Genomic DNA, 26,307 nt, shown 5'->3' with positions numbered 1-26,307 from the left:
GAGACAGAGCACGTGAGAATGTTGGAAATGTGTCCCACATACATTATTATTACAACAATTGCTATAATTCTCATTGTTAATAGAAGCAGCTCTGCTTTCCCACAGAATTATGTAGATTCCATGCTAAGCACTTTATACATATTAGATCGTTATATTATCTAAATATCAACTACATATTTGGCCCTCACAAAAATCCCAGGAGTTAATTGATAATTCTTTTCCCACTGAATAAACTAATTACTTAATTTCTCTGAGTTGAAGTTTTTTCAAGTAATTTGCTCAAGATTAATACAGCTTGTAAATAGAAGACCTGGGACTTGAACCCAAGTTCTGTTCAATATGTTTTTACTAAACCCTTATTAAATTCTTATACAAATCATCCCTTAAACAAACATGAAATAGTAAATGTGGCAAAAGCAACAGATCTAGCCCCAGCAGGGAGCAAGTGAGGAAGGTTCCTCCCTGAAGAGGTCTTCTGCAATTTGACGTTTGAAGGAAGAACACGAGTTGCTTTGGAGAAGGAGGGAAAAGCATTCCAGGAAGAGGCACAGAATTCTATGCAAGGATGCTCTCATAGGAGGGAATGTGGTGAGGACTGAGAGAACAAGCAAGATGGGAGGGAGGGAATGAGAGGGATCTGGCAACTTCAGATGCTTTAGTAAAACTGTACCTTGCTCACCACATAGTGCTTTATAGGCCATGGTAAAAAGTCTTTTTCTTTATCCTAAGCACATTAAGAATGTATTTTATTTTAGTGCTGGTGGTGGTTCTTTTCCTTGGGATTGAGGGGTGTGAATTAGAGTAGCAGTGCCATGCTGCCTCCTATAGGAATCTTCCAGGTGCTGGGATAAAAATGTATATTCTGGACCATGAACTTCTATGATCTAGAATAGACTTCTAAACATTCTCTATCTACCCAAACATTATATCTAAACATTCCTAGAGTGGAGATTTAAGCTGAAAATGCAAAAAGAGCATGTGGACAATTGCTGGAGGTAAACTGAGGCACAGTCAAGATTATCCTGGAGGGTTTGTGGTGCAGGAACACGGGCGAACCAAGGGTAGCAGGGTGGAAGTGCACAGGAAGAGGCCCTGTCAAGAAAATGGCAAGCCCATTTCCAGCTAAGAGGGGCAACTGATGTTAATACCCCAGCTCCACTCCCACCAGCTGTGTGGCTTTGGAGAAGTTACCTGATCTTTCTGTGACAATTTCCCCCTTTGTAATAGTGCCTACCTCACAAGATTATTTTGAGAATGAAATGAGTTATAAAACATATAAAGTATTTAGAGCAGTACCTGCACATAGTAAGTACTTAATAAATATTAGCCATAAATATTTTTATTAGTATTATTGTTAAAGATCATAAATTGCAGGAAAGAAAAGAAAAACATCTCAAATATAGATCTAAAGCAACACGTTCTCAGACTTACATGCGCCTAAGAATCACCCAGAAAGCTTATGAAAAATGTAGATTCCCGGCTTATGAGAAGTAAGACCTAGGAATCCAAATTTTTTCAAAAGCCCCTGTGGAGATTCCGATACAATTGGTCCAAGCACCATACTTTGAGAAGTGGGGCTTCAAGGACTAGAATTTAAAATATTCAGGTATCAAATAAAGTATTTCATCACAGGGGTTTAACTATCAGGATAACTTTATAAAACAAATTTCAGATATTATTTGTCTTAAGGCAAAATGAAACAAGATCACTTGCAATATCTACTTCTAGAAGAAAACGAAATGATCAGAATTTGCTTGACTGATAAAATATACCAGCAGATTTATTCATTAATAACCATTTTCATGCATTTAAATAATAAATAATCTTTAGTTCCAAACAGTCCAAATATATCACTGCATGCTGCATTATCAAGAGAAACTAAAATAAGCAACTGGACACTGGTATATATATGTTCCTTAATTATTAGATTTTATGTTCTATCAAAATTAATAAAGACAATCTTTAATCATACAGAGAAAATCCTTTCTGCTAGGACATAATGAAGACTTTCTGCAGGTTCTTTCACTTCAATTCAGCGTTTCTCAACCTTGGCACTGTGGACGCGGTTAACAGATAATGCTTTACTGTGAAGGGCTGCATATGCTTTGAAAGATGCTTAGCAGCATCCCTGACCCACTAGCAGCAAGCACCCTCCCACCCCTAGTTTCACAACCGAAAATGTCTCCAGACATTGTCAACTGTCCCCTGGGGGATAAAACTGCCCCATTTTGAGTACTACTGCTTTCGGTAAAAAGACTGAAAATGTCTCAACTCTAGAAGCGACCCAAGTTGGCAGCTTAACCATTTTCAAATGCCCCGCTACCAACATGCCAATGACCAATTAATCTTTTCCACGGCCAAGACATTTTCTGAACATTTCCTCATCAATATCTACATGCGCATGTATTGATGTGCATTTCATGACAATTTGCGGTTGTTTTCAGCGTATCAACTGTTTTGAGAGAAAGAGAACGACGCTACTGCGAAAAAGTAATAGCAATGGTGGTAATAATAAACGACATAGCTTTGTAGAATGCTTGACACCCTCCAAGGCACTTCTGCATACATTAGTCCCAGCCCACGTTCAGCAGCAGTTCACAAATATTCTAAATCTGCATTCAACAGTTTATTGCATAAAAGGTGTTATGCTGCATCAACCAACTCCCATCTGCAAGACACCATGGGCCACTTGTAGCAACTGACAATCATAAGTACATGAATTCTGGTAAAATGCTTGCATGCCCACAAGAGAGGAGGCAGGAAATGTTTCTGCCTAAGCAACAAGCAGAGAAGTCTGAGGTTCTCAACTCATTACACGACTTGGCCCAACTCAGCATATTTCTCTTTCCTCTTCTTTAAACTCAGTAGTGGGCATGAGAATGTAAATAGTGAACATATCCGTCTTGAATCAGTAAATGTAACATAACTTGAGAAACAAAAAGTTTAAGGTATTGTTTGCGATAACTTCTGGGCATTCTCCCTCCAACTTTCTTTTTCAGATATTTTTATTTGGAGGAATAAAAGTTCGTTCTAGGGTTGAATAACCCGGTTCTACCACTGATCTACCAAATCTAGGAAAACTTTTCCAGTGTTATGTTTCAGTCATTCAGACCAGAAAACAAAATTCTAGTGGTAAGAAGTGGCCGAATCATTTTGGCATCTCTTAAGCATGCCAACGAAGAACTCTGAAGGAGCAGACAAACAGAATCTACAGGTACTGTGAAGGAATTATTTACACTAACAAGTGACGTTCTTCAGAAAAATCAAACAAGTGACTTTCCAGAGTAAGTGAAATCACTGGTCTATCCCACGCATCTGGTGAACAATGTCCGCAAAAATTATAAACTGAAGGTATTGTTTGGTCCTTTTGCCCAAACACCATCACACAACCCAACACTTGGGATTTTTCTTGGCCCAACAAGACTATGAAAACGCTGCTTAGGCTCTTTATAATAATAAACAATGCACATTCCTGTTTTATTTGCAAAAATAATTAGCAGCAGCTGCTACTTGCACAGAATTTTGAACAGAAAATATTTTACATCCTGAATCCAAATATTTCAGAAGTGTCTGACGTCAAATGAAGTATTCTGCCTTTTTAAAATTTAAAACAAAGAATAACAATTAAAGTCTTCATACTTTTATTGAACTTTAAAAAAAAAAACTGACAAAAACATTTTCTGAAACTCAAAAGAGACAGCTGCACACACCTGTCAACTACACATCTCTGGAGTAAAAGAGACACTTAACGCTTTAGTACAGTACTTACATGTGAGGGCTCAGTTCATAAAAATTTCTGTTCCTGTACTCTTCCACTTTCTCTGGTGAATAAATGGGCAAAGACCGGTATGGGTTAACAGATATAACCACACTTCCAATGTATGTCTGCAAAAGAAAGAACAAAACATGCCCATTAGTTAGTACACAAAATGTATTTTAACGTCTTAAGCTTTAGTGTCGTATGGTTTTGACCTTTTAAAATCAACACTAGTTCTGCTTCACCATTCATTGTATACATTTTAAGAACACTTTGCACCTCTGAAGACAGATGGTCAATAATGTCTATTCATTTTGCTGATAAATGGAAAGCATACATTTATATATTTAAAATCCTTTCAAAATATATCTCTGAAGTAATTTATGGTTCTAGGTAAGAGTTCTCCAAAGCCCTGTCATATTTTCCACAGATTTTGTTACCAACTACTGCTAACTGTAAGCAAGAGCCATGCTCTCCCTGATTCTGGATAGAGTGATAGTCCCCTTCTTCTCTCATCTTTTTCCACCTTTTCAGTCAACAGTAACCCAGGGTTCCCTTCCTCCCTACCCACACCTCATAGGGCCTTCCCTTTGGCACTGGCCCTCTGCAAGTCTGTCAATCTTTCCACAATGGGCTCAGATCACATTCAATTCAGTATCAGAGCTACAAGTATCTCTGGGACATTTAAACCACATAATCTCATTATATCTAATATAATATAATATCAGAATTTTAGTGTCAAATTTAAATGTACTTTCCAGAAAATACATTTAACATCAACATTTAAATTTAATGTCAAATTTACATTTAATGTAAAATTTAAATGTACTTTCTAAGGGATCAATGCTATATTTTAGCATGCACTAACTTTCTCTCACTGAACTTTAAACCAGAACACAATTTCTCTTCCTTTCTACTTCGACCCTAAATTCCTGGCAGCATCAGTGGTGCTGGTTTAGTTCCTTTTGTGCAATGCTGAGGACAATGCCACAAGCAAAAGTCACTTAACTGTAAATTATCTTGGCAGCTCCATTTTTCCCTTCAGTTTCAACATCATAAAAACAGAAGGGGGAGAAAAAGATGCCAACAAAAGTGGTAAAGTGATAAACTAAGTGATAAAGTGATGAGCGATAAAACTTTTTTTAAAAAGAAAATGGTTCATAAAGGAAAGAAAGAAACAAGGGGAAAAAAGACCTCCAACTTCCCACCTTTCCAATGTCATCCCACAAAAGGTTGCATTTTTAGAGCAATAAGTTTTTCCAGCATTACCACCACTGGGATTCAAACAGACTGTCAGATTTTTCTAGAAAATTAAACAGAATAGAAAATGAAGGAGTATAGAAAAAAGTCAGAAATGCTGACTTTTTTTTTTTAACAGGGGTCACAATGATATTAATTATGAAGGACTTTCTCCTATCTAGGAAAGCTGAACAGGTTATATATATATATATAAACACACTTTCATCCTGTAAGAATATAAATCTTGTCAAGGGTGGACAAACTTGCTGTTGTAAAAGGAGACTCTCAGTTCCCACGTAATTTTTCACATTTATTTCTAACATTCTATCACCAGGACCCAATTAATCTGGCCTGACAAACAATGACAAGACTTTCTCAAGGTTTTCTGGTTGTCCTCACACTGCAACCCACTTGGGAGATGGGAGATGTCTCCCAAGGACAATGTCACAAGCAAACATCAGAAGGGAGGTGCCTGACACTGAATACTTGTCTGAATAGCTTCTAGCTAATTCATTAGAATTAGTAGCCTTGGTAAATATGAAAATATAGCCACTAGTTATTTCTTGAACATCTGTTGGTTAACAAAATCAGCCTTCTTTAAGTAGAAAAGTACTGTTTGAATCCTTCTCCCTTTTTAGGTAATTTCTTGAATATAATAGTTTCTAAAATACATTGATTTGCTATTAGCAGAGAAACCACTTACTGAGTTGCTCTTTAAAACCAAACTTCACAGTGGCTAAATTCTTGATGAAAATCTTCCTCTGTGGCATTCTTGCATAGAGAACAAACTCTTGCCTCAAATTCAAAATCAAAAACCATAGTAGTAAGTTTCTCTTTGTTCCGTGTGACTGTTATACATACTGAATTACGTGTATTTGTTTTCCCCCAGCTGCATCTCCATCACCTAGAACAGTGTCTGGTCCACCATGATGTAAAATAAATATTTGTTAACTAAATGACCGATCACATGGGGTATGTTCATCACTAATTGGAGGGTACAAGCCACTGAAACACATATAATTACTCCTGCATTGAAATATAACACCAAATATACTATACTCAGTGCTTAGTATTTTAATCAGCCTGTATGCCATGTGTTACTGTCAGAGGTGTTTGAACCAGAGCAACCCCATCTTGAATAGGGGCTGGGTAAAATAGGGCTGGGACCTACTGAGCTGCATTCCCAGATGACTATGCATTCTAAGTCACAGGATGAAGGAGGAGGTCAGCATGAGATACAGGTCATAAAGACGATGCTGATAAAACAGGTTGCAGTCAAGAAATCAGCTCAAACCCACCAAAACCAAGATGGTGATCAGAACGACCTCTGGCCATCCTCAGTGCTACACTCCCACCAGTGCCATGACAGTTTGCAAATGCCATGGCAACGTCAGGAAGGTACCCTATATGATCTGAAAAGGAGAAGCATGAATAATTCGCCCCTTGTTGAGCATATAATCAAGAAATAACCATAAAAATGGGTCTGCATATGGAGTAGCCATTCTTTATTCTTTTACTTTTTAAATAAACTTGCTTTCATTTTACTGTATGAACTCACCCCAAATTCTTTCCTGCATGAGATCCAAGAACCCTCTCTTGTGGTCTGGATTGGGACTCCTTTCCGGTAACATTACCATTGAACAAATCCCTAAATGTCGTTTGACTCTGGTAGACTGTAAAAACAGCCAGAACAATGCTTTCCATCCCTGCGTGCACTTCCCATTTGAAATGTGACTTTGTTACTTTAAAGATAGTTTATTTCTCCACTCCTTGAATTTGAATTTGTCCCCGTGACTTGATTTAACCAAAGGGACGTTAGCAAATGAGACACAAGTAGAGGCCTGAGAAACACTTGTGTATTAGGATGTGTCTCCTTTTTTATGATTGTGGCTGGAAGCCATGATGTGAATGAGCTTCAGCTAGCCTGTCAGAGAGGTCCCGTGGAGAGCTAAGGTATCCTGACCTACAGACTGCTAACTATTAGACATGAGTGAGGCCATCTTAAACCATCCAGCCCCAGTAAGGACACCAGATGCCTAAAGCCACATGAGTGATTCCAGGTGAGATTAGAAGAAAATATACAAAGATAAATTCAGGCTAACTTGCTATCTTGAGAGAATCATGAGCAAATAAATGACTATTGGTGTAAGCCTTAAATTTCTGAGAGGTAGTTTGCTACATGGCAACAGTAACTGATACACCTATGTAAACCAAAAATAAAATTCTAAGGCCCCCCAACCATCAGAATGGACTTCCTCCTAAGCCAGGGTATTCTAAAATTTAACCTGAAAGATTGGTTCAGGTCATGATGGGAAGTGGGGGTCGAACATGCCTCATTATACCTCTCCAGCATTAACATCCACACAGACCTTAAGTCTGATAAGAAATGTTTACAATCCATTGTCTCTGAAGTCAGGTACCTGGAGGTTTCATCTGTGTGATAAAACTTCGGCCTTCACAACCTCTTATAGTAACCCACACATTCCTTTCTATTGATAACTCTTTTAACCAATTGCCAATTAGAAAAAATTTACATCTACCTATAACCTGGAAGCTTCCCTGCTTCGAGCTGTTCCACCTTCCTAGGCTGAAGTCTCATGTCTGCCTAAAATGTCCCAATCATCTTGGGCGTATGTTCTCAGGATCTCCCAAGGAGAGCTGTGTTATGGGCCATGCTCACTCAAATTTGGCATAGAATAAATCTCTTTAAATATTTTAGAGTTTGACTCTTTTCATCAATACCTACATGACTCAACAAACTAAAAATGGTGTCAAGCAGGACAAATTTTATTCACCTAAATAAGCAAACACTAAAAGAAACTATGTTTTCTCTCTCCATTCCACTTTATACAGTTCTGATATTCTCTTTATCCTCTAACCTTGAACTCCTAACAGGTTCGTCCTATATATGACCTTTCTGTTTATGGATTTCTTCCTTGAAGTTCTATGTGCATTAGCCAAAAGTTTAAATATTCCTACACGGCCCAGTAGAATAACTCAAATGTTCACAGTCACAACTCTCCTTCCTCTGAGACGCAGAAAGGCATTCCTGATGGCAGCTCATTGCTGGGTGGGGTTTAAAATTCTACTCTAGTTTTAGGTAGCTACCAATTCTACATTCAGGTGACTACAGCACCAGATTAAATCTCCTTTTCACGGATCAGAACAATAGTGACCAGACAGTTCATTTTTACATCAATTAACATTTGGACTTGTGAATCAGATGCTTGTTTTTTTAACAAACAATTGCATACTATTTACAGTTGGTATTTTCTTATTGCATCGCGCTCTAAAGAGGATGGTAAACCAACTCATTATGAAGTAACCAGCCCAGCCATTTCTGGGCTCACCCCTCCACGTTTCTGAACCTCAGCTCCCCTAAGCCCTCAGGTCCACGCCACCACCAACATGACAATGGAAAGCTCCCTCCATGCCACTGCTCAGGGGGCCAGCCTCTGACACCCAGGAAGGGAAAAGAAAGGAAAGAGACATGGGAGGGAAGAGAAGCAAACAAGAATGAAAGAGAAAAGGGAAAAGGGAGAAGAAAAAAGCTCTACCTTTCTATAATTGGCACATACAGATAGCAAGGCTATACTTCATTTCTCAAGGGCAGACACTGAATCAAGAATGCACAAACATTCTTAAGTCAAAACCATCTCGACCTTCCTATTTCAAGTATCTCTAGCATTCCAAAACAGATGTCTTATAAATAATCAAATAATACTTGAGTGTTCCTAGCATAATCACCATGAAAACAGAGGTCTTTTCTGGAGGACATTCGATCTAGCCACCTCCACTCTCCAGACCACAGTTCAGAAGCCAAAAGAAAAGCCTTTGAGTGGTCAAAATATAACCTAAAGGCCACGTGTTTTATTCTATAAGAAAGTTCTTTCAGAATTCCAATCCTCAGAGATTCTACTTCAATGATGTAGGGAAGGGCCAGGGGTCAGTACTTTTTTAAAAGAGACCCAACATAAACTAATGTGGAACCAGGGTTGAAAACGAATGTCTGTAGCCCTTCCCTTCCAGACTCACAGGACCAGGTTTTACTCTCAATTGCAATAACCTGCTAGTGCTGCTGCTGGCTCATCTTCTACCTCACCTTCCCCTTTAAATACTCCTATGGAATTAATTCTGAAACAAAAGAAAATTCCTTCTAGTCTCACTCTCATTTTAGCCACGTTTCTAATAAACTTGGCATAGTCTCAATAGATTACAGAAAAACTGCAGCAACATCAGAAAATTGGAAGAGGCAAAAAGGGCCGTACTATAGCTGTGTATATTTGAAATGTTTGATTACAACTCATTATAAGAAATAAAATTTTTGTCACAACCAGGTATGTGTATGTATGTCTATGTGCACACACATAAACAAGATAAAAACCTCACAAAACCAAAAGTACCCTTTACTGTATGTGATACATTCATATTTTTTGTTCGATTCTAATATTTCTTACAAAATTTTAAAAAAACCGGTGGCTCAAGCCTGTAATCCCAGCACTTCGGGAGGCCGAGACGGGTGGATCACGAGGTCAGGAGATCGAGACCATCCTGGCTAACCCGGTGAAACCCCGTCTCTACTAAAAAATACAAAAAACTAGCCGGGCGCAGTGGCGAGCGCCTGTAGTCCCAGCTACTCGGGAGGCTGAGGCAGGAGAATGGTGTAAACCCGGGAGGCGGAGCTTGCAGTGAGCTGAGATCCGGCCACTGCACTCCAGCCTGGGCGACAGAGCGAGACTCCGCCTCAAAAAAGAGATAAAAAATAAATAAAAAATAAAAAAACTGTTGGCCCTAACCCACTAAATGATTTTCATGAGCAATTAATGATATGAAACTTAGAGTTTAAAAACCTGTGCTACACAGCACTCCTTAACCTTTCTTTAGTTGTTGATCCCCTTTGAGATACCAACAGAAGCAATGACTCTTCTCTTTGGAAAAACACACATGCACATCAAAGTCTGCATACATGTGATATACCAGGTTAAGACTCCCTCTGCAAGCAGAGAAACAATGGCCACTAATAGAAAAGGTAGAGTAGTGAGGGACAAAGAAAGAAGAAAATAAGTGAAGTGATGAAGATAATTCAAAAGTATAAAAATATTTGGAGTAAGACCCAACAGCCCCATGGCTTAGCTGGCCCTGACTGCTTTATTATGGCACTAATTGGGAATGCAGGGTAATAATCAATAGCCAAAATGAGTGTACTGTGTTTTTGATGACAAGGATACATGCAATATACTTTAGAACGATATCTAACCCAAAAGTTAAATATTTTAGCACAGCTTTAATATTCTGTGAGTCTCAATAATGTGTAACATTTCTTCACAAAGGCAGATAAATGAAACATTAGCACACACACACAGAACAGTCAGAATATTTCCAAGTCTGTATATAAAACTTTTTTAAAAGTCAGAATAGTTTTCATATTTCTTCTATCATAATTCTTCCCAGAGTAAGATAGAGATCTTTAGAAGCCCTAAATCCTGAAAGTTTACGTTTCTGTTTCTCATATATTAAAATTTATAATTAACCATAAAGTACATGTAAGAAAATCCCATAATGACCTATTTTTGCCATTGTGTACTTTGATGCTTTTTTTGAAATATGAAATTCTCCCAAAACCTATTTTTAAACCTTCTGTTCGCTGGGCTCTAACTAGGCACCCAATCTGTCTACCTACCTGCTTCCTTATTTTCTTCAAGATGAATTTCAGTTATTTGTTTACATGTCTCTGGAGTTCCTGAAAAACTCATCCTCAACCTATTGAACAGCTGGCACAGAATATACACTTACACACCTTTCTACTAAACTACTCCCAAATCCCCAAGAGATAGATACAAATTCTCTATCTTAATGTCCATAACAAAAGAGCACAAAGAAGTTAAGTGATACCACCACATTAGCTAGCAGAAGTGAAATCAAGACAAGGAGACAAGAATCTGTTCTCTTTTCATCAGAGCATACAATCCATGCCGTCTGTTAGGCCTGGGAAGCTTTGGTAAAAAGCACACAAGAATGGAGGAAACTTGCATTGCACAATGCCATACAAAGCATCATCAACCTTTGTGTAATAAAGCACTCTTCTGTTAGGCAAAAGCCTCCCATTTTACCACCTAAGAAATCCTTCTACCACCAGAAATAAACAAAACAGGAATGGAAAAGATCTTCTAGTTACAGGGAAAATGTTTGATCTCACCAGAAAAGATTCAATCATAATCATTCTTTAGCTTCAGGGAAATAAATCAGGAACGTGGCGATGTAAAGGCAATATTTATTTAAATATCTTAATATGAATTAGTCTAAAATAACATCAAAGAAATATTAAAGAAGGTATAGGAATCTTCTGCATCTCCAAGAGTCTCCAAGTCATGTTACTTTTGCCTCTAAAGCATTGGGCTAGCGCAAAAGTAATTGCAGTTTTTGCCAAGACTTTCAACGCAAAAATCACAATTGCTTTTGCACCAACCTATAGTTCAAATCCAGGATGGGCCAGGATTCAGGTAAGAATAACCCATCACAAGGCTGCACAATCGCACTGACTGATAGAGTGAGTTTAGGCTACAAACCATTTTACACGCAAGCAACACATTTATTAAGGGCTAACTTTATGCAAAACATCCTGTTGGGCATGGCAGGAAAGATACTGAAGTTCCCACCGTCTGTGTGCCTGGGGAGTTTATAATACAGCTTAGGAAGTGAGTCTTTTAGATATAAAAACATAAAATTTAAGAGTTAACTATTCTAGACATTAAAACAGATGAAACAGAATGTGATTCCTGGCTAAATGAGCCATTAGTCTGATTATCTTACTGTCTAACGAGCACTCCAGGGTTAGATAAAGAAAGGTCACTATGAACTGTAGAGGTCCAAGAGAGCTCCAGAGAAGACAGAGAGCTTGAGCGGTCTAAAAGGATGGGCATGATTTGGGCAAAGTAAAGTTCCCCCAAAGAGTGACATAAGATGTTAGGTTTCAGGTGATAACTGAATGCCACCCAGCCACCACCTTTCTTTCTTCTTCTTCTTTTTTAAGCTAAGCTATCTTCTTCAAAATATATATATTTTTAAGTATAATTTGCCAGGGACTCAAACAAGTATCTGCACACCCATGTCTGTAGCAGCATTATTCACCATACCCAAGAGGGGGAAGTAACCCAAGTGTCCAGCAACAGATGAATAGATAAAGAAAATGTAGATACATACAATGGAACATTGTTCAGCCTTAAAAAGGAAGGGAAGTCTGACACGTGCTACAATACAGATTAAAACACGGGAGAGGCACAAAGGCCTACCCAAACACATACCAAAGACAGAGAATGGAACAGCTTCCCTAAAACAAAGACATCCCCTGAGTAATTACGACTGAAATAAAAAATTCTTACTAAAGACAAGCCAGGAAAAAAAAAGACTGTAGAGGGCTTTGAACTTCACATTAGGATTCTGAGTCCAAAAGCAGTTTTGAAGTGAAAAGTCAGTAGGGGTGAGGGGCTTAGATGATGAAACTGATGGGATTTTGAACGCAGATTATTCTGACCTAAGTATGGTGTTTAAGCTCTTTACTCAGATTCCACCTTGGTCGTATCATAATAATAATTCTTCAATGTATTTGAAATACTGTGTAAGCCTTGGCTCCAAATCAGCTGGCAAAATTCTTCAGTTTTGTGTGAACATGGGCACATTATTTAACTTTTCCACGTCCCCAGTTTCCTCATCTCTTTTTTTTTTTTGAGACAGAGTTTCACTCTTATTGCCAAGGCTTGAGTGCAATGGTGCGATCTCAGCTCACTGCAACCTCTGCCTCCCTGGTTCAAGCAATTCTCCTACCTCAGCCACCCGAGTAGCTGGGATTACAGGTGCCCGCCACCACGCCCAGCTAATTTTTTTGTATTTTCAGTAGAGAGGGGGTTTCACCATGTTGGCCAGGCTAGTCTTGAACTCCTGACCTCAGGTGATCATCCTGCCGCGGCCTCTCAGATTGCTGGGATTGCAGGCGTGAGCCACCGCACCTGGCCTGCGTTTCCTCATCTTTACAAGAAGCAGCATTCTAGCTCCTCCCTCATCTAATTCTGAGGATTAAATGAGGTTGTGTGTCAAAACACCAAACACAGAACCTGACACACAGCAAGCATTCCATAAATATTACCTATTATAATTATATAAATTTAGCTGGGCTCTGTTGGAATCTATTGGCTACTGTAAAGAGCCAAATCAGGACTTGAAAGTCTATATAAAATATGTTAATATCATGGCTAAATTCATTAATGAGTCCTACCATACCAGCATCTTGAAAACTTTTATAAAATGGTCTGTTTTGTTTTGCTTTGTGTTTTGAGACAGGATCTAGCTCTGTCACCCAGGTTGGAGTGCAGTGATGTGATCCTGGCTCACTGCAGCCCCGATTCCCAGGCTCAAGCCATCCTCCCACCTCAGCCTCCTGAATACCTGGGAACACAGGTACACGCCACCATTCCTGGCTAAGTTTTGTATTTTTGATAGAGACGAGGTTTCATCATGTTGCCCAGGCTGGTCTCAAACTCCTCGACTAAAGCAACTGGCCCGCTTCAGACTCACAAAGTGCTGGGATTACAGGCGTTAGTCACAGCGCCCAACCCAAAATGGTCTTTGTATACAGGAAATTGATGAGTTTTCAGATGAGCACATAAGGCATGTCTTAATAGAACTAATATTAAAAGTCTAAGATACTAAGAAAATGACTATACAAGACAAACCAGTGGGAATCCTCAAAAATGACAACATGCTATTCACTCCAATATGAGGAATCTACTTCCTCCTTGGGTCTCAGACCCTGGGAATTTGATCACAAGACATTAAGATGTCATATGCCATGGTGTTTTTAATTAGACATCTGTAAGATTTCCCAAGTTTACTTGCAGATGGCTTCGGTCTTTTTTTTTTTTTAAAGACACAGTATGGTCTACAAAACGCTTTGGTTGTTTTTTAGACATAGTTCAAAACTGTGCAAAATGCCTAAGTAAAAATTACAAGTATAAGGTGAAAAACAGACTTAGGTGTCTATCTGGGCCTTATATTTTTTAAAAAATGTAATTCAGTATATGCATCTCATGTCTCCAGCCTCAGAAACGTATTTGTGATGCATATGTAATAGATATACAAAATTGATGCTAATAGCCTAATTTTACAGGGGGAAAGAACTGGAAACATTAGAAGGTTTTAAATAACTTGCCCAAGGTTTCTAAATCAGTGGCAGAAGCAGAGTTTCATCCCAAAGCTCTGCATCAAAGACTATGACAACAGGACAGGGAACAGTGACTTGGTCAGGCTCTTTCAGCTGCTTGGCATCTAGGTCCATTTCCTGTGTTAATGAACTCACGTAGGAACCACTGACAACTATTCCAAGCTATAACAAACCTGGGACCCGAGGGTGATTATGGGTCCAGGACAGCTCTATGAACCAACACAACCCAAGTTTGTGAAGATTTCCTCTCCAGTTCTGGCATCAACGAGCCTCGCCCCTGCCCATGTCTCTGCTTCCCTCCTTGTTTCTTTCATGCCTGCTGCGAGCTGCCTCCCTCACTTTCTACTCCATCAGCTGTCCACTTCAAAGCCTCTTATTAATACGTTCTGTTTTGCCTGTGGCCTATCACGTCCTCCTCTCGACTTCGTCACCCCCAGCATCTAGATCCCATTGATTTTTTTTTTTTTTTTTCAGTATTTCTCAATTCAAAGTTTGAGGAAAGAATCTAGCCTTGCTCATCTTTTTGTCTAAGTTGTGCCTTAAATCACTGGCCTTGGGTCAGGAACTCATTCAGAGGCCAGGACGTCCCATAAACCGTGGCTGCCGACGGTGGCCGCAAGTTTGTCAGGCACAGTCTCTGCTGCCTAGTCCAAGACGTGCCTACACTACCATCATATTATACTCTTGTTCCTGGGCTGCAGCCAGTCATTTCAGACTATGAATTAAAGAACTATATATGAGTTCAATGCCACGCTGAAATACTGGCTAAAAATATCACCTCAGGCAGTCTTTATTTTAGAGCAGGATAATACAATACTGCCATATCTTCGTTGAGACAAACTGTATCACGAGACAAGTATTTTCCAAATATATACCATTCTCCAGACTTTATAAAACTCTCTTAACTAAGATACAGCATGGTCCTGTGTTAAAGGGATAATACTTGCAATACATCTTTAAAATAATATTTCTATGGTTAACTGAAAGTAGTAATGTAACAAAAATGAAATCTGCTATGAAACACAGGAACTGCTATGAAAGGAATACAGAAAGAGGGAAACAAGTAGGCAGGGAAGGGGAGAAGAGAAAGAATCTAACTAATGAAAATATCAGGGTCTTGGCTAGGCTTGGTGGCTCACGCCTACAATCCCAGCACTTTGGGAGGCCGAGGCTGGCGGATCACTTGAGGCCAGGAGTACAAGACCAGGCTGGCCAAAATGGTGAAACACTGTTTGTACTAGAAGTACAAAAAAATCAACCAGGTGTGGTGGCATGTGCCTGTAATCCCAGCTACTCAGAAGGCTGAGGCAGAAGAATTGTTTGAACCCAGGAGGCGGAGGTTGTAATGAGCCAAGCGGAGATTGTAATGAGCCAAGATTGTGCCACTGCACTCCAGCCTGGGGGACAGAGCAAGACTCTGTCTCAAAAAAAAAAAAAAAAAAAGAATATATCAATGTCTGAAACCCTGAAGAAAAGTGATTCTGATTTCCAAGTTTTTCAGACAGTCGGGGCACCTATCATGCACTCCACTTCCATCACATGATAGGCACTGGACTAAGATGTCCCTTAATCCCTACCACAACTCAACAAGATAAGTACCATGATGACCATTTATGGGTGAGAGAACCTCTATTCCTTACAGTGGTCACAGTGACTGTAAGTCACCAAGGTTCAAACAGCTCTGTCAGCCAAAAGCTCACACCTTTCCCAGTATGCCATGTCATTTCACCTTCCACTCCTTCCAAAGCAGAATTTGAACAACAAAATAGCCTCTCTTTAGAAATTAGGATTATTAAAATTTTTCTGCACTATGGATATACAACAGACACAGATGCATGTGTAGAGGGGACAGTTGAACTGGCCACAGAATTAACTGGCCATGTGTCCTCTCTGCTGAACTGCTTTCTCTTCCTCCTCTCTCTTGTGCTCATAAAGGCGAAGGACCATGTGCAGCTGTCAGTTACTTGCCATCCTGTGAACATGATGAAATATAATCTCCTCCCCGTATCTTCTCCCACCCTCCACAGTGGGGGAAAAATCATTGTCACGGCTGCTATCACTTTTCCTTTGACTTGAGAGCACCATGTAATGATCACCTTTGACTTTAGAAATGAATGTCCTTGCTCCATGTCACGCTGGTTCATGTCACTGCACTGTTGAGCAGCTCAACACATGGCAGGAATACTGATTATCATTTCAATTATTTGTCCAGGTCATTTTCAGATTGCCTTGTTCCAAACCTACACATTCTTCAATATCATACCCAATTATTTTGAAAATTGAAAGGGCTTCTGTATCAGTAGTATCCTTTGATGCTCACAGCAACCATGGAAAGTTAGCAGGACTACCATTAAGAGCATGGACTCTGCAGCTGGACTTCCTGGGTGTGAATTTCAGCTCCATCACCTACTCACTATGTGACCTTGGACAGTTACTTAGCCTTTATGAGCCTCAGTTTCCTCATATGTAAAATGAAGATAATTTAAAAACCTACAGTACATAGGACTCTAGTGAAAATTAAATAATACATGTAAAGTGCTTAGAACAGCAGCTGGTATCAATAAGGAAATAAAAAATGTCCTTTGTTATCATTTATCATTTTACCCACCAATAAGAAAACAGTCTCCAAGGAGTTAACTTGTCCCAGGTCTCACTAAGTGGCAGGGCCAGGACTAGACATTAAGTTTTTGCTTCTTAGTGCCACCATACTGCTTCCAAAAGATCTGACGTCAGGTTTTAATTTCTTACAAATCAAACCTTAGGTTTAGCTTCAACCAGAATATTTAAGTTAATGCACTGTAAGTATTATACAAATATTTCAAGTCCTATACAGTGCCTCCATGATGAAAAAACTCTCTAAGTTTGGTAAACAACAACTATGTGTCAACTTTGAAAATTCTAAGAGGACCATTTGACCCAGCCATCCCATTACTGGGTATATACCCAAAGGATTATAAATCATGCTGCTATAAAGACACATGCACACGTACGTTTATTGAGGCACTAATCACAACAGCAAAGACTTGGAATCAACTCAAATGCCCATCAATGATAGACCGGATTAAGAAAATGTGGCACATATACACCATGGAATACTATGCAGCCATAAAAAAGGATGAGTTCATGTCCTTTGTAGGGACATGGATGAAGCCGGAAACCATCATTCTCAGCAAACTATCGCAAGAACAGAAAACCAAACACCGCATGTTCTCACTCATAGGTGGAAATTGAACAATGAGATCACTTGGACACAGGAAGGGGAACATCACACACCAGGGCCTGTTGTGGTGGAGGGGAGGGACAGCATTAGGAGATATACCTAATGTAGAACATCACACACCAGGGCCTGTTGTGGTGGAGGGGAGGGACAGCATTAGGAGATATACCTAATGTAAATGATGAGTTAATGGGTGCAGCATGCCAACATGGCACATGTATACATGTGTAACAAACCTGCAGGTGGTACACATGTACCCTAGAACATAAAGTATAATAATAAAAAAAAAAAAAAAAAAAAATTCTAAGAGGAAGAAATTTTCCGATCACCAAAGGTTGTAGGAAAGTTTGCATGAGTTAAAGCTGGCAAGTTATTAGCAAAAATGACTGTCCAAGAGATAGACTGTGCTCAGAAATTAGACACATTTCCCTTCACCCTCATGATTTGCTGTTTTTCAACAGCTTTATCTAGGCTTCTAAAGCTGTGCCTCCATTTCCAACACCAAAGCTACACTCTGGAAGGCACACACAATTTGTTCTCAATGTTTACCTTAATGGTCTACCCTGGCAGCAATAAGAGTAAGCTGAGCACTACTGATGGTAAACCACTCACATACAACCAAGTCTAGGCATTCCATGTTAACAGGGCTGGGATCCCTCCTCCTTCCTTCCCTACCTCATCCAGGTGGGATTAAAGGTGGCATTAAAGATTGCTCTTGTTCCACGTAAACTCTGTCGGGTCTGGATTACCTGGGTAAAGGTCTGCCCGTCTAGATAAAAGAGAACCTCCTCCTACTTCCAACCCTAGAACAAGAAAATTAGTTTTTAATCACCCAACATAATCTTGAAGATTACACATCATTCTATTAATTACTGTTCACTCTGGGAATGGGCCTGTGGTACTGAAGGAAGAAAACTACATTTTTATGACATGTCTGGCTGTACTATTTGACACTTTTTTTTCCAAAAGCATTTGTTATTTTGTAATTTAAAAAACCTTTAAAGGAAAATTTTATAAGGAATAAAACTTGGAGAACAGGGCTGAGCAGCAGGAATAACACTCAGGTGGTTGTCTGAACTCCAGTCCTGCTCTCCGCCACCACCACCATGAGCCTGCAAAAGGTTCAAGCCTCAGATAAGATTGCAGCCCTTCTGAAACCTTGACTACAGCTGGGAAAATCCTGAATAGAGGACTCAGCTAAGCCAGACCCCAACTCCTGACCCCGGGAATAGCAAGATAATGTACGTATGTTATTCTAAGTTGGTAAGTCTGCACTCTTTGTTTTGTAGCAAGAGAAAACTACTACTCCATCTATGCCAGATTCCCAGGAATAGAGATTATACCCATAGGGTGGAATTTTCATGTGTATAAATGAAAAGTGGGTTTGAAATTTCAAATAAATGTGTTAATCTGTATTGTTTTCATTAACTTTACAATATTTTAAATCAAATATATGGCACTTATATCTTGAGTATCTTTCATAAAAGTATCTAATCTCATCCTTCTGGGAATCCTAATTCTATTATTAACTTCTAAAACTTAAGACAACTTTTCCTATACTTTTAAAGTAGTCACTCTTAAACTACAATTAGTTTAACACAAGATCCAAAAATTAGACTAACTCAGGTCCCTATATCTAATGATTCCCCAACCTTGCAATTCAGATAGAAAACAAACTAAATTTACAGGTCAGCACCAAATATACTTCTCGTCAGAGAACAGACACCTTGGTTCTCTGGTTTCCAAATTTGTACTGGGCCTTGTTCTTGCCTAAATTGTAGCTTTCCTGTTCCTGAATAGAACCACAGTCCTGACCAGTCACCCTAAAAACAGAACATGTCTGGCCGGATCTCAGCTCTGCCATCTCCTACATCACAATAAAAGTCCACATGAAATCCTGCTACCATCCATCTGGCCTGGGGGCAGCGGAGGGGAGCCCAGAAGAAGGTCTGACAAAGGACAGAAAGCAAACAGAAAAGCAGTGCTCAGGAATGTCACGACCAGCATTTCCCAGCCATTGACCCCACAGAGCCTGCCAGACCAAATGGCACGTCCTGCTGCTGGGCCCAGCTTGAACCTCACTCCGCCAAGATGGAGGAATAAAAAGCAACTAGAGTCTCTGACCCTGTGTGCTGCACCATCACTTCAGCATTTCCCCCATCTCGTCTCACCTGATCCTCCTCCATCTCCAACTGAATAGCCCAAAGCCCTAACTGCGAAGACCGCGTCACTATCTGCCACTGTCCCAGATTTAGAGACTCAACCAGGCCACAAATGGCTATGAACCAATCCAGTGCTATTTAAGCAAGTGTGTCAACCCACCTCAAAGTGAAGAACAGATATTTCTGGAGCATGCAACTTACTCAAAGAAGGGTTACAAGGGGTATATTAGTTCAAAACAACCCATCTGCACTAGAGAGCAGGATAAAGCTTTGAATTACATTTGAAAGTAAAGATTTCAGCAAAACTTCCCTAAAGCAGACAGACTTAAACCATGCTCCAGAGTCCCTGGGGGAAGCTGTTTACTCTTCTCTGCCATTAGAAGTTTACCAGTAGAAAAGTCTGAGAAGCAAGCCATTGGGTGCACTTGAAACCTAGAACTCAAGTGACCAACGCTTCCCATGGACACATCCTTTAACATGACAGCAACATCAAAAAAGCCACTTCATTACAGAATTCCCTACCAAACCGGTGAGGAGTTCACAGTGAGTGGACTCCTCGGCATCCATTGCCCCTTTTCTCTTCTTCTTTTTTTTTTTTTTTTTTTGAGACGGAGTCTCGCTCGGTAGCCCAAGCTGGAGTGCAGTGGCGCGATCCTGGCTCACTGCAAGCTCCGCCTCCTGGGTTCACGCCATTCTCCTGCCTCAGCCTCCCGAGTAGCTGGGACTACAGGCGCCCGCCACCGCGCCCGGCTCATTTTTTGTATTTTTAGTAGAGACGGGGTTTCACCGTGGTCTCGATCTCCTGACCTTGTGATCCGCCCGCCTCGGCCTGCCAAAGTGCTGGGATTACAGGCGTGAGCCACTGCACCCGGCCTCCCTTTTCTCTTCTTAGTGTGTGTATAGATACATTTGGATGGGAACCCACTCCCTCACATACAGCCTATCTACTTTGGAAAAACCTGGTTCAACTCCAATCTTAAACACCATTTTCTTAAGTCGCTCAGGTCATGCCATTGCCAGGCCACAGTCAATGGTTTGAGGAGGGAGTGTGACTCCGGCAGCTTAACCAGGGTAAATCTCAGGACTCTGACTTGGAATGCCAGAAGAGAAGCCCTGCCTCTTCTAGCCAGCACCGTGCGGGAATGCAAAGCCTGGAACGCTGCAGCTAGTTGCTACTATGAAGCCTCAGAACGAAGAAACAGCCAAGGAAGGCAAAGCAGACAGTAAGTCACAAAGTCCTTAGTGATACCAATGAGTCACTAAATCAAACCAATTCTGAAAGCAAAATGACTTCTGGACTTTCAGGTGAATAGATATGGGTGTGATGGCCACTTGCAAAAAGCACATTCTAACACAACCTGACATTTCCGACTAACTCCAGAATGCCTCGTTCTACCCAGAGCTTCAGGTTTATTACGACAGGATGACAATAGTCTGCTTCCAGGGTCAGCTGCTGCAGATCCAGAGGATCACTAGGGGTTGTGGATGTTTTAGAGAGTCGATAACTCATTCCCAGGGGCAAAGCAATCCCTCATGAGAGCTCTGGGAAGGTACAGACTATTTTTCATTTCTAGATATGTTGGGGGAGGGAGGGGAAGAGGAAATGGATGGCAGGATGTTAGAACTGAACCCCCCGATTTAGAGCTGGTTCACATAGGAGATTGCTGAGGCTATGGGTGTACTCAGAGTTCAAAAGTCTGGGGCAAGGGTCTTTCTGTTCACTGGCCCCCTTATTAGACATAGCTCTGAATATACAACACTGTTTAATATGCTCACATGATGGATTATCCCTAGACAGTCACCCACTTTTATAATATAAAATGAAGCTATAAGACCGTAAAAGACTTTTTTTTTTTAAACTGCATCTTCATTTTCTTGGAAAGAACTGAAAAACAGAGAGAAGTACAAGAGAGTAAAATGTTACATGTCATATTAACTTAGCCTTGGGCACCAAGCTAGACAATTTTGCAGCAACCCATGAACAAAAGCAAAGCAGGAGTATTATCAGAATAAGAGCCAGAAAGAGATTTCCCCAGGGAAGGATACATGGCATGTGGGGCTGGACAGCGTGGTAATCAAATTTATCATGCAGCTTTTTTTTTTAATTACAAAAGCAATATATGCTTGACTTAAGTCCTACAATACAGAGGTCTAAAAGAATAACTTTCCCTGTCCCCATGCCCTATCCCAACCCACCCCACTATGGTACCCAAAGGTAACACGCCTGTCTCTCTGTACATACAAATACACACAAACATATGTATATATTCATAAACCCCCACACACATCTTTTACAAAAGGATCATACTATACATATTACAAAGGCACACATCTCATAGAAACAGTAGCCCTGAATTATCACAAAAAACATTAATTGATATGACTATCTGGAAGCGGAAATCAATTTTCTGCTTTTGTTTTATAACCAGAAAGGGCGTTTAGAAAATAAAATTACATAGAGCTGAAATCCAGACATTTCGTCTGCTAAAGACTCATGAATGTTAACACTTGGCATTCTGTTAAAAAGGTGATTGTTTTATTTTTAGTGGCCACAACAAATCAGGTATTTGAATGCACGTAATGTTCTACTCTCCATTTAAAAGTGAATTGTGCTTCTCAGAGCCAAAAAGAAAAATGATCGGTAACATTAGTTACAATATAATTGATTCTGCCTATCTCCATCTCAAAGACCAATGTTTAAAGTCTGTCTTTTATTTGATATCAGACCACACTTTCAATTAAAGCTGCAGAACCCCCAGCTTTCCCACCTGAAAGCAGAACTGCTACACTTGGAGGGAAGGTGACACCAGGCGGCACTGCCAAGCCAAACAATGCCATCCCCTGCTCTGCAGCAGCGTTTTATACCTTTTCCATTTGGATCAGCACTTTAAATAATCGCATCTCTGAACTGTAAACACACTTCAGTATAGTATCCAGTTATCAAATTAAGACTCCAAAAGCAGTATTCACATGCCTCATATTACCATCAACCTTCCCCCACCTCCACCAATACAAATTGAGAAGAACGAAAAGGTCAATTCCTAGATGACGACTACTCTCTCATAAATAACTTACTCAAAATCATCCTTGAAACATGGTTGGTGCTGTGGTCTCAATGTTTCCATCTCCCTAAAGTTTTTATACTGAAAGCTAGTCACCAATGTCATGTTCTAGGAGGTGGGGCTTTGAGAGGTGACTAGGTCATAAGGAAGAGCTCTCGTGAATGGGATTAGTGCCCTCGTGAAGGAGTATTCCTCTTCCGACACGTGAGGACACAGTGTGAAAGCACCATCTATGAACCGGAAAGCAGACCCTCACCAGACACTGAATGTGCCAGCCCCTTCATCGTGGACTTCCCAGACTCTAGAACTGTTGAGAAACACATTTCTGTTGTTTATAAGCCACCCACCTTATGGTATTTTGGTATCGCAGCTCCAACATATGAATAGAGTTGGCTATCTAGAAAAGAGAGCTATCTATGACGTGAAATAATATAGCTGATAATTTGCATATAATTTTACAAAACATATTAGTTCCACAAAAGTTATAACTGATCCTACTTATATCACTGTATTATCTCTTTTATTTATTTATACTTCCTCCCTAGAATGATAGGAAAATGTTAAGCATGCCCAATAACCCAGTTCCTCTCCATGCACAGATGCACATTTTAAAAAGGAGGAAAGGAACTCAGGAAGTGAGGCAGAGTCCACTAAAACTCCTCCCATCCAATACATTCTGTTTCCTTCTCAGCTGCAGGTACAGGGAATCAATGCCTCATTTCTTTGGTTAATTAACAGCACATCTTTACTTCTACAGATGCTTTATGTAAACTCCAGAAAAGCTGCAAATAAATGTATTTTTTATTCATGTTTTAAAAATATTTTAGAGAACCTGGGCCGGGCGCGGTGGCTCAAGCCTGTAATCCCAGCATTTTGGGAGGCTGAGACGGGCGGATCACGAGGTCAGGAGATCGAGACCATCCTGGCTAACACAGTGAAACCCCGTCTCTACTAAAAATACAAAAAAAACTAGCCAGGCGAGGTGGCGGGCGCCTGTAGTCCCAGCTACTCGGGAGGCTGAGGCAGGAGAATGGCGTAAACCTGGGAGGCAGAGCTTGCAATGAGCTGAGATCCGGCCACTGCACTCCAGCCTGGGTGACAGAGCGAGACTCCGTCTCAAAAAAAAAAAAAAAAAAAAAGAGAGAACCTGACCCTGTGAAATCCTTTATAAAGACTTTTTACAACAGGAAATTTTCTCCTATTATTGCATATACATATTTATGCTTCTGTTTTTGTATATGGCAATAGACTTTTGTATAGCAGGACATGACTATAGCCAAATCTTCAGGGACCAAGCACATATTATTATCTGATAACCTGCTCCTGTCCCTACTAACTACAGATGTCGAGAAAGTTTATGTCTTTTTTGACAGTTTACTGCCTTGCATTTCAATGAGTAGCTTCTCCCTGATTAGACTTTGTTAATCTTATGAAGGTATCCAAGAAGATGCCTATGGATTTCAAAATTCCTTCTAAATTCCTCAGAGGGCAGTATTCTACTTGCTTTAGAATGCCCCCAACATCCACTACAATAATTGCACACAGTTGATCATAGAAAGCAGACTGACTTGTCTAATCCACATTAATCATGTGCCAAATCAGAAAAAACTCAACTCTTTATGAGGGTAGAAGCAAGTATCACTGGACTCAAACAGAGAGAAAAAAGAAAGAAGAGTCTGAGGAAGAAAAGACAGCTCTCTGGCACAAAATACAAAGTCTAAACACTACAGATGACCTTCATGTGTACTTACGTATATTTCACTGTGGTCAAAGCGCTTCTTGAGGTTGTTGATGAAGGTCTCCTCATTGAGAGGTTCTAAAAGAACCATATCCCCAACTCCAATCATATTGTCCAGAAGTGATGTTTTCACCTCCATTTTGGCCATGGTCTCCAGCTGTAAGAGAGAGGAAAAGGGGTCAATTTAAATGAGCAAAATAATTTCAAATAGGTTCTTGGCACTACTGCAGAAATCCAACACTGGTAGTTCCAAATGACTCTCACCAGCCTTAAAAAATGTCATAACTTCTCCTACCTATGAACTACTTCAGGAGCCTCGGACTTGGCGGCAGCTGCTGCCCCATTTGCCAGCCTGCTGCCACAAATGAACCTCCTTCCCAGTCCATCCTCCCTAGTAAAGTCCACCTACAGAAAAAGCCACTAGAAAGCCATGGTCTTCTCCCCAGCAGAGAGTCGCAAAACTCCAGGGGGGGGGAAAAAAAACATCCCAACTCCACTTTCCCTCAGCCCTTGTGTACCAATGTCAGACTATATGAACCTGCTTCCTCGAAGATGATAAAAAATGATGTTGCTAACATTTGTTATCTATTTGCCACATATCAGACACTATACCAAGAACTTTACATTAATTTAACCCTCACAATAACTCTATGAGGTAGGTAGTGTTATTCCCACTTTAACATAAGAAAATTGAAGCTCAGAGATTATGAAACTTGCTATGGTTACTTAAAAATGTTTTGCATTTGATGTGAAAGAACTCAATCACCACGTCTAACAAGGCATCTACGGGAGGAAATTTCATTCCAGACATTCAATACTGACATATAAAGAAAAGAACACAACCCACTTGTAAATCACAGGCTGCCAGTATAACATAACCTGCTAAAAGTGGCCTCCACGTTCTTAATTCTCGTTCCAACAGACATGCTGCTATAACAGCAGGATCAAATTAATGTGCAGGAAACAGACAAGAAATACTACAGTTTCCCTTTGGCTCAATGTGAAAATCTACCAAGCGGAAACAGAGGCACCCTACAGAGGCAGCATTCTACCCTGCTACTAATGTGCATGGTGCCACCCAACAGCAGAATGCTAATCCCCATGGCTTCCAATCTGATCACTATTACGAGTACTAAAAATCTTTCAAATTTCTGAGCATAGGAGTGTGTGGGATATGTGTGTGTGCACACATGTGTATTAGTTTTCCTAATATTACCAGAACTAAATGGTAAAATGGTAAAACTAAATTCATCTGGGCCTAAGTGTTTCCAATGTAGAAGTCAGTTTTATATAACTTCAGTGTGCTGATACTCAATCACACTTCAGAATACTAATAAATGCTTACATATATGCCTGCCCCGATAATGAGTGGAAAGGACATTTGATTCTTCCTATTAAGGAATCACTCCAGCACACTATGTCTTATAAAAGTTGGTGTCCTTACTGAAATCTCACCAACTTAAACAAATGTCCTCCAATTCTAGTCTAGAACATCCAGTAGGTCTTGTAGAGGCAACAGAAACTACATTTAGTCGGTCTGGTTTAAAGAGAACTGGGGGGAGAAAAAAAAAAGAGAACTGGGAAGGGCTAGTAATTAAGAAATTCATTATTACTAATTACTAGCAATTTATATGAACCCACAAACATATCCTTTTTTACTGATCCTATTAAAACAAGTTTTTGGCTACGAAAAGCCAAAAAAAGAGAGACTAAGATGAATTTATGAGAGGTTCTCCCATAAATAACAAAATAAGGAAGTATTTAACATTAAAAAGAAAAACAATAGAGTAACTTTTTTGTTGCTGTATGTTTTTTATAATTTTATGCCAAATACACCTGGAACGAAAAATCCCAGATAGGCCAGGTGTGGTGGCTCACGCCTGTAATCCCAGCACTTTGGGAGGCTGAGGCAGGTGGA

General features: G+C 40.1%; 1 protein-coding gene across 5 annotated transcripts in view; it reads right to left on the bottom strand.

The window, feature by feature from the left end:
• The window catches only part of LOC105468200 (myosin IB), a 182,507-nt gene that overhangs the window by 125,868 nt on the left and 30,332 nt on the right, over positions 1-26,307 (bottom strand). For all 5 annotated transcript variants that reach the window (XM_011718241.3, XM_024788621.2, XM_024788620.2 and 2 more), the window contains exons 2-3: positions 24,403-24,546; positions 3,770-3,885 (exon numbers count right to left, since the gene is read on the bottom strand). In XM_011718241.3, the coding sequence (XP_011716543.1) occupies positions 3,770-3,885; positions 24,403-24,537 (251 nt within the window). In that variant the 5' untranslated portion in view covers positions 24,538-24,546. The remainder of the gene's footprint in view (positions 1-3,769; positions 3,886-24,402; positions 24,547-26,307) is intronic.

This window comes from Macaca nemestrina, chromosome 11, assembly GCF_043159975.1.
Source record: "Macaca nemestrina isolate mMacNem1 chromosome 11, mMacNem.hap1, whole genome shotgun sequence".
Classification (NCBI taxonomy): Eukaryota; Metazoa; Chordata; class Mammalia; order Primates; family Cercopithecidae; genus Macaca; species Macaca nemestrina.
This window is presented reverse-complemented; position numbering and strand designations above follow the sequence as displayed.